Genomic DNA, 19,849 nt, shown 5'->3' with positions numbered 1-19,849 from the left:
GTCTTAACTTCTATTTCGGTGTCATTTATTCTGTTACCATGTATCATTAACATCTTTAAAAAGTATACAAAATGCATTACAGTCATACTGTTAAACAAAATAACATTAATATAGATGCATAACATCACAGTATTCATTCATATGGTAAAAATTCTGCTTTTCTCTCTTAAACCACAGACTGCAAAGACCAGTAGAATATTTACACATAACTCTGCAGTAGCATAGTTAAATATTTGTGCAATCAAAAAGAAACCTACCTGAGATTAATATTTATGATTTTAGGGTACAGTTTAGCACAGACGCCAAAGGTGAAATCGAGAATTCCCACAGGATTACAAAGTCATCGACTGTCATAAAATCTCATCAGCAGGGAGTGGTGTTAATGTAAACACATCCAGTGTTTGGCTTTGTAAGTGTAGCTAAAGTTAAAGGTCAGCAGCCTTTTGGAGATGGAGCAAAATAATACAGAGCGAGCAAGATGAAGTAGACGACCACCAGAGCTGCACCTGAGGATGAACAAGACAGCAAGTAAATAATTAATGTAAAAATGTTAAACAAGCCCTGTGTTCAAACCACAGGATATCATTACACTGGCCCTGTTCTGAGATCCCACCTTTAGTATTCGCCAAGCATTAACAGGGACCCCCAGCTGTGTCCTGACTGATCACCTGGACTTTGACCTGACTTCTCTGCTTATTATGCAAATAAAGGAGCTCATTTGTTGCCTAAAACATAGCAGAGGCTTGTATTTCAAGTTGAACAGGCTGGATCTGAAATGCTTCTTAGCAAATTCAGTTGAATGTGATTCTTGAAAGCCTCTTTTAAGGTAGACTTTACTCACTGATGCTGTGAATCAGTCAATACACCTTAAATATAACAACTTTCACTATTCTATTTGTTTTTATTGACTTTCTTGCATGACATGCTTTGTCAATGATTCAATCTTCAAGCACTTAAAAAGTAGTTATGAATTTCTAGTGGATTACTGACGTGTGATTTCAAAGGCAGCCAAAAGCTGTATGCTGAGCAAGAAACACCATTTATTTTTTATTCCAGTTTGAAAGACACTGTGTGGATAAAAGTATTGGGACACATTCAATTCAGGTGTTCTATTGCTAACAGGAACTGGGCTTCAAAATGGTAATGACAAATGTAATATAATTTTGTTATGCAATAAATATTCTTATTTTGTCTTACGGGTTTATTTTACATACAAAATGCTTCAGTGTGTTTTAACTTACCGAAATTTTATTCTATCATTGTTTTGTTCTGCTTCTAAATTAATGACATATTTGTGACCATAAATAATTATTTTAGACCAAATGAGAGCATCTAATTTCTTCAACCCTCATTCAGGAACAAAAATCAGCCTTTGAAAACAGATTTTTTGTTATCCTGATAATATTTCAAATCAATAGGACTGGGAAGTCTTAAAAGCTGTAGGTATGTGTCCCAATATTTTTGTCCATATAATGAGTCAGTAATGCGATACTTTTTGACGGCTGGCCCCCTAAGAATAAGAACAAATACCCCCAAACTCCCTCCAAATGAGCAAGATGACAATTAACCATCCATTCTGACAACTACATTAATGTGCAGTTTTGTGCGAGTTTAAGGTAAATTGTTGGAAAATAATGCATACTGATATCTGCCTTGAACAATAGATATTAATCTAAGCCTCAAAAATGGACAAATATTAAGTTAACTACATGTTAAACTCATTCATCAGGTCACTTCTCCACATGTACAGTATGAAGTGACAAACACTAATATGCTTTTTTGCTTCTTTTAAGGAAAATTTCCACATTCATTTACATCATCCTGAAATAAATTTGGAGGTCGCATAACTGCATATAGACCTACTACATGTACCACCCACTGTTTTCTGAATCAGCTTCTCCTACACTCCTGAATAACCCTTTGTTATTGCCAAACACAAGCTAGACACCTTAGTCTCTTCCCTTAGTTGTGGTGAAAGGCACTGTTTACGTACACACCCCAAACATTAATGGTGTAAATGTTGTCTAAGACTACTCTAGGTCAGCAGGACGTTGAATGGTTTATTCTACAATAGCTACACTGCAAGCTTACCTTGAAAATAATCTGATTTGCCGTCCATGAAGATATAGTTGACAAGAATCACACTGAAGATACTGGCCCAGAGGTGCAGGTCACTGAATATCAGCACAAATCCTACATCCTGAGTAAAGCACATAATGTGTCATTACATTGAGCTGAAAATGAAACAGCAGGTATTGTTATGAACTGATCTATAAAAAAAGAGGATAAAGTCTTACATAGAAGGCATTAAAGAAAACCAGGACTGGGATCTGTAGCATGCAGACCTGCACCGCGATGCAGCTTCCCACCTCCAAGCTTAAAATGAGATGTTATTTAGATACAGAAATCATCTTTTGGACTGTCCAGGTTTTTTTTAAATTTTTTTAAATCAAGATTTACCTGAGACTGATGTTGTTCTGAAGAGCAAACTGGATCCCATTCACAATCTCTGGGATCTCAGGAACCATAGCGAGAACAGTGACCCCTATGAAGTACTGGATAAAGAAAAGAAAACATGAGCAGAGTCTTGGATGAATAAAAAGTACAGACAGCTCTGATCCACTGTCCACACCTGGGAAATGTTGGGTTGGTTCAGGATGGGCTGGATGTGTTCTGTGGTCAGGTCAGCACAAGCAGATGTCAGCACAGTGGCCATGATGAGGATGACCATCGACCTCCACCGAGACCAGTGGACCACTGCCCCACTGTGGCCACTCGCTGCATGGACACACACAGTCATGTTTGGTGGTTTGCAGTTTTTCAGAATCGCTGAAACACTAAACTTCATTCTCTGAACGAACCACTCAGTAGCTTCAAACTAGGGCTGGGCAATATATTTAAATTATTAAATTAATCAAGGTTTCGCTTCATGAAAATTGTGAAAAATCTCTAAAAAGTCATCTGACGACCTTTCTTGCCCAAGAATTTTCAATTTGCAGCCTGTTTGGTTTTTGTAGTAATTGTGAATGTAGTTCTTCAGTCATAGTAGTTTTGGTGCAGAAAGAGCCTTTTTCTAATCATGTTTCATCTTCCATTGTTTAACCCAGAAAACAATTGTAAAATCAACTGTGCTGTTAGAAAAAAAAACAGGATTTAGATTTCGGCCATATTGCCCAGTTCTACTTATTTATTTATTACATCACTCATCCTCTGGCACAACCTTAAGCTCCTTTACATAACTTGACAGCATTTGCAAATCTAAAGCACACTTTCTGCAAAACACACTCTAGATACATTCTCACTCTAAAACATATTTCTCACCGTGATGAACATCAGCTGCCAAATGTTGAACACAGGATGCAAAAGTTAAAAATAAAGACAGCACTGCAGACACAATATCTCGAAAATGAACACACTTGATTCAGATGACAATAGAGTAAATAAAGAAACACACCAGGGAGTTTACTATGTAAACTTTGAATCAGTTAGTCTTTCTATCTCTGATCGTGTCCTCCAGTGGAACAGGATTCACATGAGAAAAGTGTGCAGAATTCCCTTTGGAGCAACTGAGAAAGGCTGAAAGAGGTATGATTTCAGTATATGCAAGTAAGTGTTCAATCAGACACTTTCTGTGCTGATGGTTGCAGTACAAATCCATACCAGCCTGTTGTTATAGTAACATGTACACTGATGATGTTGGAGCTGGATGCTGTAGAAAGAACCTAAGAATACATCCAAGAGACGCAAGAATGTAAGTGATAACGCATTATAGTGGAAGTCCTCTGTCCAAAGCTCCACAAAGACATGATGCTATGGCTGAATTAATCTGTAATTTGATTTTGAGATTTAGGATTTTTTGTGATATTTTAGTAATTAACTTTTAATTTACAGCTTTTTGTTTCACTGTACATAATAATCATTACGTTCTGTGTGCATTGCACAGTTTTCCACTGTGCTGTGTAGTGTGTAATGACTGTATGTCTGTCTGAGCTGAAAGTGTTTGCTTTTGAATGCAGCTGAAATGGTTTTGAGGCAGTTGTTTGATTTTGCCAGATGAATGAGAACTCTGGGTTTGGTGTGTACAGTTTTGAGAAAAGTGGTGCATCATTAAAAAATGTATTTTAGCAATGGTGAAAGACTGTAACATCAGAGAACCACATGTATTATTAAACAGTGAGATGATGTGTATTTCTATGATTAAACACTCTCATACCTTGGCCCTCTTCAACATGGATGTTGTAAATGTAGGAGTGTGTCTTCAGTGTGAACAGTAAACCAATGATGTAGGCAACAGGCAAAAGAGCAGACACGGAGTACACCAGCGGCCTAAACACAAGAAAAACATGTAATTAGTGAAAGGAACAGAGTATACAGCATCTTTTGCATTAAAAACTCAAAGGACTTTATGGTGTTTTAAAAGGTGCAGATTCTCCTCATACATCACTGTTATCCATTATACAAAACGCAGCATCACATTTAAAATAACTGAGAATCATACCAGAACATATTTATTTGATACCTTCATGAAAATTGAGAGGGAGAAAAGTGTTGCACACTCGGGCTCCATATGCATTTCTCTTTTATTAACACTGAAATATTGATTTTGAAGCAGACCCAAGGGCTGAAAAAACCTTTCGTAAATGAGAAATTCATATGGAGCTAGAGTCTGCAGCACTTTTTTCCTCCTCTCAAATCCATTTCCCATAACCAGCACCTCACTACACCCCTTAGTGTGCAGTACTTTACTTTTATGTAATTATGTGGAAATAGGAAACTTTGTGTAAGGTTACTCTCAGTATTGTGTATTTTTAACAATCTAGTGCAGGTGTGAGGACGACCTGTACCCAAAAGAGTAACACTGAAAATGAAACCTTGACGACAATAGGAAAATATTTCAGAATTGGATGTTAGAGATTCCTTAAACACGTCGACAGGAACAGATTTTCACGGAGATTGAAGTGATTAAAATTGAACTTCTAGTACAGAGTGTTAAGATAGTACTACTGCTGGCAGTTTTTAACAATTTGTAGTTTTTATCAGGAGTCAAATATGCACAGGTCCTTGAATTTGTTTACCTAACAGTTAGTAATTAATAAAACAAAGAAACATTCAAGCACTTACTCGATATGGTTGTGGAACAATGTGCCGTTGTTCTGTTAAATTAAAATATAAATGACATTTTATATTACACAGTACATCTGATTCAGATGTGTTTTATTCTAATGTGTCTTTGTGGATACAGACCAGATCGTAGTGACAGTTGTGGCAGACAAACGGCCCGCTGCTGTTTCCTCCAGCAGAGTTTGTGCAGGCGTCGCACACCAGGCTCCCATAAGCCTTTGAGAAAAGCGTGGGGGCAAAAACACCTGCCAATGACAGTTAAGGGCATGATGAAAGGTAAAAAACGTCTGCCTGAAAAGTAACAAATTGAGAGGTGTAATGAACCATACGTGTATTCACAGCTATATGGAATATTTCAACTTTCAGAAATTTAAAAAAATAACAAAATTCTTATTCCAATATTTAAAACAAGTGGTGCCACGCACAACAAACCCCGCCCCTCGCATGTATTGTAGCTTATTTTGGCATCGATCCAGCTGATGTCATCATGTCTATGCGTGTGCTGATGTCAGCATATCAATTGCCTCTATATATGTGCCAAGTTTAAAGTAAATTGAAACAAAATTGATGTTTTTATAGATATTTGAAATGTTGCCCATTATAAGTAAATAGAATTTTTTTTTTTTTTTAATTCATAAAAAATTTTTAACTTTGACCTACTTTTCCCAAAATGTAATCAGATCTGTTCTGGGTCACTGGCAATCTATAAACCCAATTTGGTATAAATTCAACCAACAGTTTTGCTGCTAAAGTGTTAACAAAGAAACAAACCGAACCAAAAACAATACCCCTTGCATCCCCTTTGGGGGCGTGGGGTAATAAAGATGCCAATGTTGTGGGATGTGGATTTATGAACTGAATTTGCACTGATGGATCAACACGTCTATATGACCACTAGAGGGAGTAGTGAGTCACCGTTGGTCTCCCATGGTGAGAAAATCTAACGCCACAGGGCCTTTGACTAAAGCATCACAAAGTGATGCGATTGGATGAGACCCACTAAGAAAGAACCTTTAGAGTCAAAGACAATGACAAAGTGATGAAAGCTAGAAGCACTGTTGTTTTTTTCACCACTGGACAGAGCTCTAAATAAAAAGAATGGAGTTGGATGCTGAAATCACAGTGTTTGTTATACTTTGGTAAGTTTGATTATGAGGCCGATGAAAGTATTAAGTCATTATGTGGTGTTATTATTAGGGATGTCCCGATCGATATCGGCTGCCAATCTGGCATTTTTTAGAATATCGGATCGGATTTAGTCACGAGATTGGGCCGATCCGGGCCCAGTTCTTGGGTGGGAGGGCACAATGCCCTCTTAAATAAATGTCCTGCCTCCTCAAATGAAAGTTTCCAAAGGTAGGGAAGATAGGGGTTTCTTCTTTCCTCTCCCTTTATTCATGTATGAGCCTTTATATAAAAGTTTCAAAACTTTTACCTCTAATTCATTGAAGAGTGGTTTCATGCAGGGCTTCTAGTTACAACAGAGTATTTTTGATTGATGGATCTGAATACTAGTTAGAGCTGGGTGAAGCCACATTTGTTTAAATACTTACCTCCAACTGAAATGAAAAGCAACGCAGAGCTCACACCGGTGGAACGACTGTTGAATCGTTGCTCACTGTGTTTCAGCCCTCCAATTATCATGCAGATACCCTGAGAAAAGGTCAAACAAGCACATACACAGGGGATCAGTATTCTGTGTGATGTATGATTATTTGGCACCGAGTTTTCATAAATTCATGGTTGAAGTGTTGCATTAAACTAAAAACTATTCTTATTTTTCCACACATTTCTGTTAAAACTTCAAATTACTGGTACTTAAAATGTTTGAATAACATCTTATCTTCACTCACGGGGATGAAAAGGATGCAACCAAGTAGTGTGCCGGTCAGTGCTGCCTTCACAACTTCTTGTAGGCACGGCTTGTCTGCCTGGTGACCTCTGAGCAAGGCTGTGATGTAGAAGGTCAACTCTGTGATGGAGCCAAAGGTGGCGTTGACCACTGCACCCACTGCAAAATTACTCTGGGCTGAGATACTAAAGATGACAACAGTGAAATCATTAGGAAAAAAGCAGATGCCTGTTCTGGTAAATTAGATGAGAGAAGCATCAGTAAACTGAACTGATTGTCTTTCACTGGAATTCACTTTAAAGCTACTTTAGGCAGGAATCAGAAAGGAAAAGCTGGACTTGAAAATACAATAACACAGTGGTTCTCAACTGGAGGGGGGCGCTCAGGCACAAATGGGGTGCATTAGCAACTACTGCTGTACATTCTACATCACTCAATCCCCCCCCCCTCTCCCATGAAGACCCCATGTAAGCTCCCCCCCTGCTCACAAATTTGTTTTAGGGGGGTGGCAGGTGGTCAATGATGAGATGAGGGGGGCTTTATCTACAGAGCTATATAACCCATCCTGTCCTCCACATACAGGTCAATCATGTTACTTTTAGAATTACAGAATTACCCCACCCCTCATCCCCGGTCCAAAATTCTTGTGGGTTGGGGGGATGGCAGAAAAAGGTTGAGAAACCCTGCAATAAAACAATGTCCTCTTGAAGCTCTTCATACAAGCATGGACCAAATGTAAAGATGCATTGCGTGTTTCATGCCGCTATGAAAATATTAAGCCAAAACATTGTGGTTGGAGGAACTGTTGACAGAAGTTGGATGTCACACAAAAGTCGACTGTGTTTCAATATGACAGTTCAGAAAACAAATACCAATAACAATTCCATCCATTTTACTCACTGTTATTCACTGTTATACCAGTGCCAATAGATAGCTATGCATTACACTAGATAGCCCTGTTCAGACCTTGCATTAACACACATTTCATATGCAAACAGCTATGAGTGCATCTGTTCACACCTGCCATTAGAAAGTATCAACAGATGTGTGTTGATTGATGACTTCTGCCTGGATCTGACATTCCTGTTTGACAGGCAAATAAAGAAGTTCATCTGCTGCCTAATTCACAGCACATGTGTTAATTCATGGACTTGTTGTAATGACTCTTATCTATATTATAAAAGCCAAGTGACCTCTGTGTGTGTGTGTGTGTGTGTGTGTGTGTGTGTCTGGGGACTCACGCAAAATCCGTAAAGAGCTGACTGCTGTAGTTTGACATACTTATGTATTGTTGGTCAAGGAACAGACTAGTGGAAACAGCAAGTTGATAGGGCCAATATTTTGGGAGATATTAGTAATTTTGGAATACAATAGCCTTATAATCACGTTGCTGTAGCCACAACGCTTTGGCGGTGCCTGCTGGACAAATGCGGTACAGCATGCACAAATACACAACAGCATAACAACTACCACATCTAATCTAATTTTATTCACTGTGCTGCTTGAAGGTGACTTGTGGCAGCTTTTACATTCTAGTGTTTTATGTCATTTACTCACAGTATGACGGCCCGCTGTGAATTAATCAATATACCTTAAATATTGATTAAACCAACTTTCTTTGTGTTTTGCTCTCCTGCGTGACATTTGATAGATATATGGAGCAGATTGGATTTTCAAATGTCTAAAACAGGATGTTTTACATGATTATGTGTGTGACGAGCATTTTCTGTTTCCACACAGGGATAAAATGTATAGCAGGTGGAGCTCAAACAGCACCAAACATATGAAGCACATAATTAAGCACATCTTTTTAGGCTTTTTAATTGAAAACACTTTAAGATGATGTTGTTTTTGTGGAGTAGGTGGTCTTTGTATGCATCCCAAGGCACATACTTGTTCAAACTGATAGAGAATGTGGACCTGTGCACCCCAGACCACCTTAGGAAAGTGTTCTAATTGATCAGATAGCAATGTGCCCTAAGTGTGTTCCAACTTTGCATTACAGCTGTCCACATGTGATTGGGTTTGCAAGGATGGATGTTAATGCAATGTCTGAACAGGGCCTATTTTGGACATACAAAAACTATAGTGACGTGCTGTGGCAGAGGATAAACAGGATGGATTTAATGTGACACAAATTAGACTGAAGTGCTCATTGATTGTTGTGTATATTATACTTATAATATGTTATTGCCAACGCTAATGCTAGGTACTGTGTGTGTATTAGGATGGGTATAAAATGTAGAGACTGAATTTCCCTATGGGCATAATAGATCATATTAATCTTTTTTTTTTTTTTTTTTTTAATTATTATTAATGGTACTTTGTTATAGCTTGAAGGTCAGAGTTGGTGAAGTTAGCCTGACTTTCTAAATTCCACAAGCGTTCCAACTGAAAATCTGACATTCCATTTGTGTCCAAATCACTTGCACCAACAAACTATGCATTTGAGGCATCTGATTATTTGGTCATTACAGCTGCCCATCACCTGTTTTTATCTTTATCTCTCTCTCTCTCTCTCTCTCTCTCTCTCTCTCTCTCTCTCTCTCTCTCTCTCTCTCTCTCTCTCTCTCTCTCTCTCTCTCTCTCTCTCTCTCTCTCTCTCTCTCTCTCTCTCTCTCTCTCTCTCTCTCTCTCTCTCTCTCTCTCTCTCTCTCTCTCTCTCTCTCTCTCTCTCTCTGAAAAAGTCTGTGATTGGTCAAAGTCTCTCATCATGGACTATATTTTCTAAAGCCTGAAAACAGAGCCAGTGTGAAGTGCAAAAGTCTTGTTTCCTTTCAGAACCTCTTGAATTACAATATACTGAAATGTTAGTATGTGAGTTTTGTTCAATGATGGTAAAAATAGTGCCTACTGAAGCTTTAAAGGGGTGTTTATTAGGTAGGAACCATCTTACCTGGCGATGCCCATACCAATATAATAGGACAAAGGTATGATGGAACTGACGGCTATAGCAAACTTGGCTTCAGAGCTGGCGTACTGGTTGTCTTGGTCAATGTATCCAATTACTATAGCGATTATTACTAGCGGGAGGAGATCTGAGATGTGGGGTCAAAGAGCGTAACGAGTCGTTAAATGGTACACACTTACAATACAAACACACAAGTCAAAAGCAGTGTAAAAGGATACTGACAGCAAACACATTGATCCCATCAACAGTGTATTTGTAGTAATACCAGTTTACAGCATGGTAACAGCACAGCAGGGCTCTGGTTTCATAGCCCTGACGCTGAGTAAAAATAATAAATAATGGTACATGAGCATAAAAACAACAATAATCATAGGTTCAGGTAGTTTCTGTGTGGTGATGATAAATGCTGAGCTCGTCCTTGCCTTCCTCTGTGAGCAGGTAGAGACAGAGACGTCCTCAGGAGGTAGAAGGAGGATGACGCTCAAGGTGCGTGCATTCATCTTGGAAACAGGAATGGTGAAGACCAGGATCCAGGAGAAGAAACAGGCCAGGGAGTGGATGACCACCAGAGGAGGATACCCCAGCAGCAGCCACAGGTAGGTGGAAAAACGACGCTACGCAACAAAAAGAACAAGAAGAGCACCCACTAATAAATACCACTGTGCATGATTTTCAGTTTGAGGTTGACTGATCATGAATGAATGAATGAATAGCACAAGACACCACCAACAAAATCAAATGCGTAAAGAAAATTAACAACATAAGACAACCAAAAAAATTATATTATTATACAAAAGAAATACTAATACAATTTTAGTGTTATTTAGACATCTGAAAAGGAGTGGGAAGACATAAACACTTATTTAATCCCACGCCTTTATTGCAACACACAAACTATATCAGTCTATATTAATACATGTATATATCTATATATATGTCAGTGTCACTCAATAAAATAATCATCATATATATAATTCTACATCATAATCCACTATGTGCTAAATGTAAACCCTTTTAAACACAATATACAACTGGCTATAATTTGAATTATATACAATTTTCTTTTTCAATTGTTTTTAATTGATAAAATATATGATTATCTCAGTGACGTTTTTTATATATAACCCACAACTATACTAGTTTATGTAAATCCAATATATGAAATACACATGTATTCCCTTACATATTAGCTAAACCATCTATACTAACCTCCATCCCGCCTTAATGTGCTGCTCCAATATTCACCAGTGTCATCAGAATTTGTATACACCCTCTCCCTAAACCTCCTCAGCTAAAGCTCCTTGTACATTTTTAAAGTGATTAAATACATTTACACATCAGATGATATTTCATATTTTTATCTGCATTCTATATCTGATGACATCAATTCATTTCCACATGTGCTCTGATGCAGTTACTTGAGCCGTAATACTAACTGATAATCTAATTTCATTCACATTTCAGTTTTGTTTGCTTAAGAGATTTTACTTTTTGTCTTTTGCAAAATATTGGGAAGCTATTTTGTGTTTGTTTATGAGAAATTCAGCTGTTTCAGCTTGTTTTTTGACAAAGTTCTCTTTTAAATAATCTTTTACTTAAAGTGAAAAATCAAATATTTGAGTTTGTGTTGTCCTAAATATTGACACCAATACTTTTATTTTAGTGTAGATCAATTCCAAACAGCACTTATCGACCCTTACTTTCCTCACCATGAACCAGCCTCACCCTAAAGGATAATGTGACTGTATTTTGTAAAAACATGTACAGTTACCCAGTAGGGAGTGCGGGCAGGTTGTTCCAGTGTTGTCACGATGGGGATCTCAGTGGGTGAAGGCAGCAGCACTGGTGAGTTATCATCCAATCCCTCTGTGATGCAGTCACAGTCTGGTGCCTCATTGCAACATCTCCTCAATGTGTTTCCTATCTGAAGAAACATCAGTGCATACAAGTTCTATTGTTAAAGAGGGTCTGGAAGTGGGATGTACACTCATGTTGTTTATTGTTTTTCTTGAAAGCAAAACGTATAACAAGTTGCACAATTTAAAGGAAAATTGTAAAATCTCAGAAAATTAGTGGCTTAAAAAATTATCTCTGCTGTTATTCAAAAATGTCACATCACTAAAATAAAGTAGTTAACTGAGCTAAATATGGGAATATACAGTCGACTTATACTGAGATAAAGGGCCAGCTTCACTAAGGCTTTGGATCAGTGCAAGATTGTGTTTGGCACTTTTTAAAAAAATACAGTTGAGATTTACCAAAGGGGCACTGCATAAAATTAGTGCTGGAAAGTGTGGACACCATTACTTTCACCGTTATTTAATGTTATTTAATGCCAAAGAAAAGCATGTCTTATTAAGTTATGCAAGCAGGCTTAGGCCAAAAACACCTCTGATGAAATATTGAAAGTTAATGAATTATTCAGCTTGTTAACATTCTGATTTCCAAGTATTTTTCCTGGTTCAGCACACCATGGCTCCTCCGTATTACTGATACAAAAAACAATAGCCTACGCACCATAAAGAATAAATGTATTTACAACAAAGTTTTTATCAGAGAGTGTGAAAAAATTGTCAATATAATTTAAATTCAGTTCTATAACAGCCTACACATGTCACTTCTCTGTGTGTCCCCTTTGTGGGATGTGCTGTACTATTTTCGTTAATTTGCCCTGGAGAATACACCATTCCCCTCATGTATTTACCTCCTTCACAACAGTGATCCAGACCTGCCTATGAACAGGTTGGACACTGTGATTTTAACCTATAAAGACCAAAACCATCTAATGATCTAAAATGTTTAATACCTGTTGATCCACTAATCCTATTAATCCATGTAAATAATTGGTGTAAAATACAGTTTGTCATCTTTTCATAGTCATCAGATATGACCCATTTGGACGGTCAGAGGCTCCGTAGTGAACATGGAAACACCGTCATCTTCTACAACATTGAATCACCAGTAAAACCCATGGAGTTTGATCAAGGACAGTGGATGGACATACTGGGTTTATGTTCAGTTAATGACAGATTTTGCAGAAAAAGTCACTTTTTCTTCAGTTTTCTCTGTTTTTGATATGATAACTCTCAACTTTATTCTGGGCTTTTATGAACATGTACATGATCCATACTTCAAATATAGGGAAATATCCATTTTTTACTTAAAAATGCAAAATACAGAGTATAATACTACAATGAATGGTGATAAATCACTTAAGAAAGGTTAAAAATAGAGAACACAAAAGTAGCACTGGGTCTTCATGGGTTAAAGTGTTTTAGCCACTAGAAAACCCCTTTCTCCGCTTCCTTTTTTTTGGTCTGTGTTTTAGTCTCTGCGGAGAAATACATGCATAAAACCTTCTCTGTGTTGTTAGTAGAGTTCTTGTGCATCCATCAGTCTGACTTTGTGCTAAATTATACTGGTCTTGGTAGAGCAGCTCAGGTGAACTGTTCACACACAAAAAGTACCCACTCTTTTAGGTGCTTTTTCTGGATTGTGCCCTTGCTGATTTGAACTGCCTTAGTAAATCTGACCCCCGTGTTCAGAGTTGTGAAAACCTGAGTCTGATTGCATGTAGCTGAATGTCTGCAAAGTGATCTCAACTGTGTGTGTGTCACAATAACAGCTTGGCACAGAGTCACTTGTAAACGGCATCGTTGCAGACCTGTGGCATTATTCAGAAAAACCAAGGCACTTCTGCTTTTAGAGCCGAAAGTCACAATAAAAGGGAACAGGAGGTTTTACTTTGCCTCTACTTAATTTCAGTTAGTAGAAAAAGAAGCACACATTAAAACAGCCCTGACAGTACCTCGTGGATTGTCTTGCCGAATGGCCACAGGAAGTAGCAGGACAAATTCCAACAAAGCTTACCTGAGAAGAAAAAGGAAGAAGCTACAGTACAACTGCTGTATACTGATAAATACTGAGCACTGGTCATTATCTACTGTTAATTTATCACCCACCATAGGATGCCCCGATGATAGTGATGAACATCAGTACACTGACCAGCAGGTACGCCACCGAGACCCACCAACCAAAGAGAAACACATACGCTATATTTCCACATGTGATAAAATGACCTGAAAACAGTAAGGCACACAGATATTGTTATGTATTTACAGCAACAGTACTTTAAACATGTGGAAAAATAAGACCCCATGTACAAGTTTTCCCTCTTTTTAACTGATCTATGAACTGTACTTCATAGTTTTGAGTCTCTTCTCATACTAAGACTAATATTTTAACTTGATTAAGAAAGATGCAGAGTGGATAAAAGTTTTCAGACACCCTTCAAATTTTACTATCTCAATTCATGTATTATCATGAAATATTTGTGGAAGAATCTTTTTTGTGTTTCCAAAAGTGTAGCTGCATCAGACAAACACAAACAAATGCAAATGATCTGTTTTGTTTATTGTTAACAAGAAAAAATGACAAAACTAAATCCTTCAGAGTTTCATCATGTATTTCAATATCTTGCAGAAACATCCAGTTTTGACCTCAATGGAACAGAGCATGTGCAGAAGGGAGCATGTGTGTTTAGAGAATGGAACAACACTGAGTTCAATGACTTAAGAGTGATTCTTAATGCAATATATCACAAATGTATGGGGAGTCCAAAAACTTTTTTCCACCACTGTAACTGTTGATAAAGTTGGGTCATTTGCCAGAGTTGTATCCCCTCTCAGATGTACTTTCAATTTATGATAGTTATATCGATGGCCAAAAAACAAAACCTCCTATCTGCAAATTTTTAGATTTTGAGTTTTCACATTAAATGGTGAGAACAAGGATGACTCCACATTTTCAGTCTATCTGCAAGAAAATCCTGCCCTTTCTTATGACATGAAGGTCACCTGACAACAACAACAAAGACCATACTATAATAAAACTAAACCATCAATCAATCAATCAAATTTTATTTATGTAGCGCCAAATCATAACAAAAGTTATTTCATGACACTTTACATATAGAGTTGGTCCAAACCAGACTCTAAGCCAATTTACAGAAACCCAAAAGAATCCTCCAGGATCCGTGTTTTTTTTTTTGTTTCCTGAAAAAAGTGATTTTTTCAGATAGGAGGTTTTGTATTTTGGCCATTGATATGTTATGACCCGTCCTACTTTTTATGAAACTGACATCTGAAATTTCCCCCTGTGGGACTAATAAAGTCTTATCTTGTCTTATCTTATCTTATCTTATCTTATCTTATCTTATCGCCTGTGGTTTGGATACTGCTTGGACATACTGAGTTTTGATAATATTTTGATGAAACCGTTTTCTCTAAGTTAGTTATCTGTTTAAACTGTTATCTATGATCTGAAAATATGCTATTTCCATGTAAGCAAGTTTATTAATGCCATGTTACAATAAGTGAACATCTACACTTATGAAGATGAGATAAAATGGACCTGCTTGTGGTTTGATGACGTTCAGTTCAGAATACAGTTCTTTTACAACGTCTGATCGCTCTTCAAATGGACGCTCTGTCACGTGGCTCTTCCATTTTCTGAAACCAAACTGACACAAACACACACATATCCCATATTGAAGTGACAGACGAGCATCAGACTTTCATACTTTTGTTTTCAGAGCTCTTACCCTGTAATTGTTGACCAGTTTATTTGCCTCCACTTCATTCTCTGCTCTGATGGTTCTCTTGCTTTGGAGCTCCTCTCTGCTATCATCACATAAATGATGGCTCTGACCTAAAATAACAAACAGCAAAATTACAACAACAAATACTTAAAAAAAAACAATCAGCTCGGCTTTTGCTAAACCATCACACTCGTACTCACATGGGTGCGATGATGTGCATTTTGTTGTGCACTGTGCAGGACAGATGGAGCGAAGGGATGAGGGAGTGTAGTCAGCGGAATTCAGTTGTTCGGCTTCACAGACTTGGTCGTGGATCTGGAGTCCATGAATGTGACACGATGGAGGACTGTGCTCCCATGAAGAATCTGCAACCAGAAATAATCAACATAATACAGACGCTCCCACTGCACAGGTCTTCAATTAACATTTAACTGAAGGATTTGTTGAAACTACTGTGTACTATGACTCCTTTATATCACATGCTATATTTTCAGGTATTATTATTTGGAGCCAAAGAGATATTTTGTTTAGCAATTATTTTCCATTGGGGGTGGGAGACAGCAGTGAAGGCATCTTGACATATTAATAGAAGGACAAAGTTTACAAAGTTTTCTTCAACTGTTGTTTTCCTGCACTGTTTTGTTTAACAAAGAGGATCCACAGCAACAAAGAAGGCTTTGTCTTGAAATGTTTTTTGAAGGTTGTGGATCATTGATTTATGTCTATATCAATGACAAAAAGTGATTAAATAGCAAAACAACAGTAACAAAATTAGCATTTGTCGACTGATATGGGTTTTTCTAAGGCTGATGCCAATTTTTAAAAATTGGTCAGCTGATGGTCGATATCTACAGTCGATTTTTGAGGCCAATACTGAAGGCCGATTTTGAAATTTTTTTTTTTGGGCACATTGACCGTAAAATACAATTTAAACACTCAGATAATTAAGATTTGAATGCAGCAGTATAAAAGAAATTATTAATACACGTACACATAGTGCTCTTTTAACATTTATTGAACTTCAAGTGCTGCCCACACAGATGCCTGATCAAATATTTTATAACATTTTTACTACTGATCAAATATCGGCTTTCAAAGAAAAAAAATTAAGGCCAATGGGCAATATTAATTGAAAAAAAAAAAAAAAAATCTATATATTGGCCCGATGTATCGGCCGGTCAATATATCAGTCTACCTCTAATTTGCAAGCATACCAATGTGCAATATTTATTAAAAAGTAAAAATTACATAAAGTAAAGTACCTCTGTAAAGAAGTTACTGAGGAAACACACTTCCAATGTACTTAATGTATCATCATGAACAAATGTGCTTTATTTTGACAATTGTTGAGTCAGAAAGGTTTCCACAAGGACAACTGATCTTGATTTTGCAATCTAAGCATTTTTCTAAAATGCTCCAAACATAAATAGCTGATTAATTGAATTCATTGTACATGTTGTCCAGTCCTACTCCTGATCTCACCTTACAGTGAACAACCGCACGTGCTGAGTCACACTACAGATGCTCCCATCACCAGTACCAGTGACTCAGCACCAATAGACAATAGTAACACACATTCCCAAGTCCCTCATCTTAAGAACTCGGTTACGGAGCCATCACATGCACAGCACTCACAACAGCATGTGGTCCTAAGCATCTCATTAGCTGCTTCTCAAAACTTCAGGGTCTATGAACTGGAAAAACTATATTTTAACTCAAGTATTGTCTTCTGTTCTGGTGTAACACTGTAATGGTCATGCTTGTGAACACATGTATGTACTGATACTATATGCATCATCCTTTGTTCCTCACTAATGTGTGGATTTGTACACATTCACACAAATCTTAATATCTTTTTAATAAACATTGTAAAAAGCAAGACATACATGGGGGGGGGGGGGGTGTCTATCTGTATATCTGCTTATTACCTCATCTGACATTTTGACAAAAGATGGGTTTTTTCAGTTCACCAGAGGCATGACGGCAATTAGGTCACTCATTCATTCATTCATTCATTTCCACGGTTTTACTCCATAGAGATAAAGCTTTGCCAAATGAAAAAAAAAAAAAAGCGCACACACACACACACACACACACACACACACACACACACACTGAAAAAAGGGGGATCATGAGACAGCCAAGCCTAATATCGTGACTTCCCCTTCTGAGACAATGACCACCGTTCCTTCACAGACTTTTAGGTAACGTGTTTTTTTTTCCTCCTTCTCTTTTTTGATTTTGTTTCCTGAAACATTATAAAAGGAACCACAAGAATGTTGCTGATTGTACCCGTGTTTGTGCACTGAGAGATTAAATCTATGGAGGTAATAGCTTTGCAAAGAAAATCAATATTTTGTTCAGACACATGTTCAACACCAGCTTATGAAATGTCACAGACTCTGTTTTAGTCTATTAGTGTATTAAGAAGGAAACTGATAAAAGTCAAAAGACTGAATTCATACAGTTTTGTCAGTTTGAGCAGCCAATGATAAATGCTATTTTTATTGCATTATAACTATTCAGCTACACAAAGAAAATGTTGGCTCTGAAGCTTAAACATGCAAGTAACTGACATTTTTTTAGATGAATAAATTATTTTGGATGTTTAATTTTAATAGTTTTAAAGGCTCCATAACCTTTAAGATGCAAGAATTAATCAGTGATGACTAGACTATTTATTAATTGTAAACTTATTTTCCCGTCTCAAAACAATAAATCCAAATGTTTTAATGATTTCAGGACAAGTAAAATGTTTTTTATAAAACATTCCTTACACAGTGTGTGAAGCCTTTTATATTACACATTTATTATCTGTCAGGTGTGGGCTATATAAAGAAAACACCTAATAAATAGAACGTGGCTGTCCCTTGAAAACATAAATCTTTGCTCTTTTTTATTCATATTAGGATAAACAGCCAAAAGGAGACGAGTTGTTATGAGATTAAAGAAGGAGAACACCATGTTTACAGTGTTAAACACGCAGTCCATTTGTTACTAATAAAGTTTTTTTGATTATAGCGGAGTAATTAAACTCCAGCTGCTCACCTTGCTCGTGCTCCGGTGGCCTCCTCCTCCGGCTCGTCGTGTCCGTGCCCGGGTTCGAGGACAGGGACATGTCTGCTGGAAAACACCGCTCCGTTAGCTCGGACAGCCGCTCATCTGACAGCTCTCATGTCTCCGCTAAACGGCCGCTGCTGTCGCTTCTCTGCTGTGAAGCGGGCGCACGGATTCACCGAGTTAAGCCTCTGAGGATTATGGGAAATGTAGGCTGCACTCAAATTCCACATACACACAAAAGTAAATACGCCAAAACACTCCTAAATTTGAAAGGTTTATGATAGAATTCGAAAAATGTATCCACTCACTAGAATTTGTCTTTAACAAAAAAAAAAAGCAAGTACACTGACAATTTATATACAACTCTGTAAAATGGAATGAATTTACTCTCTTCTATATTTTCTTTTCTTTACATCTATATATTTTATGTCATTATTATTATTATTATTATTATTATTATTATTATTATTATTATTATTATTTGTGTCTGTAAGCTCTTGCATTATATCAATTTATTTGGACGATTTTTCTTTTAGACATCTTGATGTTTGTTCAGAATTTCAGTGTTTTGTATGCATATATATTTTTATTAATAAAGATTTATTTATTTATTTATTTATTTATTTATTTATTTATTTTTTAGTGTGCGCTCTGCTCTAAACTCCTCCAACAGGGCTGTCAAACAGATACATTTGAGAAATGTAAAAATTAAACTGAAGATATTTACAGTTAAGAGTATCAAAATCATTTTTGTTCAGGGGCCACGTACAGCCCAATTCAATCTCAAGTAAAATAATGGCACATAAACTTATAAATAAGGACAAATCCAAATATTTGTCTTTGTTTAGTCAGCAAAAGGTTCTATTTATTGATTTTCAGTTTTTATTTATTGATTGTTGCTTTTACTTAATTGAAGCCTTACTCATAGTAATGAATGTATGTATGTATGCATGTATGTACTGTGTGTATGTATGTATGTATGTATGTATGTATGTATGTATGTATGTATGTATGCATGTATGTACTGTGTGTATGTATATATATATGTATGTATGTATGTATGTATGTATGTATGTATGTATATATGCATGTATGTACTGGGTGTATGTATATATGTATGTATGTATGCAGCACTACTGAGCCCAAAAAAAAGGATATCATATCATATCATATCATATCATATCATATCGTATCATATCGTATCATATCACATCACATCACATCACATCACATCACATTGTATTGTATCGCATCATATCATATCATGTCATATCATATTGTATCGCATCATATAAAACTGATTGGA

The 19,849-nt window shown here is 36.9% G+C and overlaps 1 protein-coding gene across 2 annotated transcripts; it reads right to left on the bottom strand.

Annotated features, from left to right (window-relative positions):
* Window positions 1–3: 3 nt before the first annotated feature.
* Window positions 4–18,697, bottom strand: LOC115420700 (putative cation exchanger C521.04c). Of its 2 annotated transcripts, XM_030136151.1 has the most exons (21): window positions 18,532–18,697; window positions 15,684–15,848; window positions 15,487–15,593; window positions 15,297–15,405; window positions 13,847–13,963; window positions 13,693–13,754; window positions 11,656–11,808; window positions 10,307–10,498; window positions 10,103–10,202; window positions 9,870–10,011; window positions 6,975–7,158; window positions 6,675–6,774; window positions 5,245–5,366; window positions 5,122–5,153; window positions 4,214–4,326; window positions 3,322–3,336; window positions 2,633–2,778; window positions 2,461–2,555; window positions 2,298–2,376; window positions 2,092–2,200; window positions 4–506 (listed from the first exon to the last, which is right to left on the bottom strand). In XM_030136151.1, the coding sequence occupies exons 1-21, from the start codon at window positions 18,599–18,601 to the stop codon at window positions 433–435; spliced, it is 2,286 nt and encodes a 761-aa protein (XP_029992011.1). In that variant the 5' UTR covers window positions 18,602–18,697; the 3' UTR covers window positions 4–432. The 2 variants fall into 2 exon arrangements, with proteins under 2 accessions (XP_029992011.1, XP_029992012.1); XM_030136152.1 differs by lacking the exon at window positions 3,322–3,336.
* Window positions 18,698–19,849: the final 1,152 nt, after the last annotated feature.

Source organism: Sphaeramia orbicularis, chromosome 6 (assembly GCF_902148855.1).
Source record: "Sphaeramia orbicularis chromosome 6, fSphaOr1.1, whole genome shotgun sequence".
Classification (NCBI taxonomy): Eukaryota; Metazoa; Chordata; class Actinopteri; order Kurtiformes; family Apogonidae; genus Sphaeramia; species Sphaeramia orbicularis.
The sequence above is the reverse complement of the archived record's forward strand: the minus strand, read 5'-3'. Positions and strand labels throughout refer to the sequence as shown.

What these genes read in the sequence shown, in the direction of transcription:
- LOC115420700 (XM_030136151.1), bottom strand. Translation starts at nt 18,601, where the DNA reads ATGTCCCTGTCCTCGAACCCGGGCACGGACACGACGAGCCGGAGGAGG. An exon ending in ATTGGTATGGGCATCGCCAG is followed by an intron (nt 7,159 to 9,869) that starts GTAAGATGGTTC and finishes TGTCATCTTTAG; the next exon opens with TATCTCAGCCCAGAGTAATT. An exon ending in CAAATCAGATTATTTTCAAG is followed by an intron (nt 507 to 2,091) that starts GTAAGCTTGCAG and finishes GTTCATCCTCAG; the next exon opens with GTGCAGCTCTGGTGGTCGTC.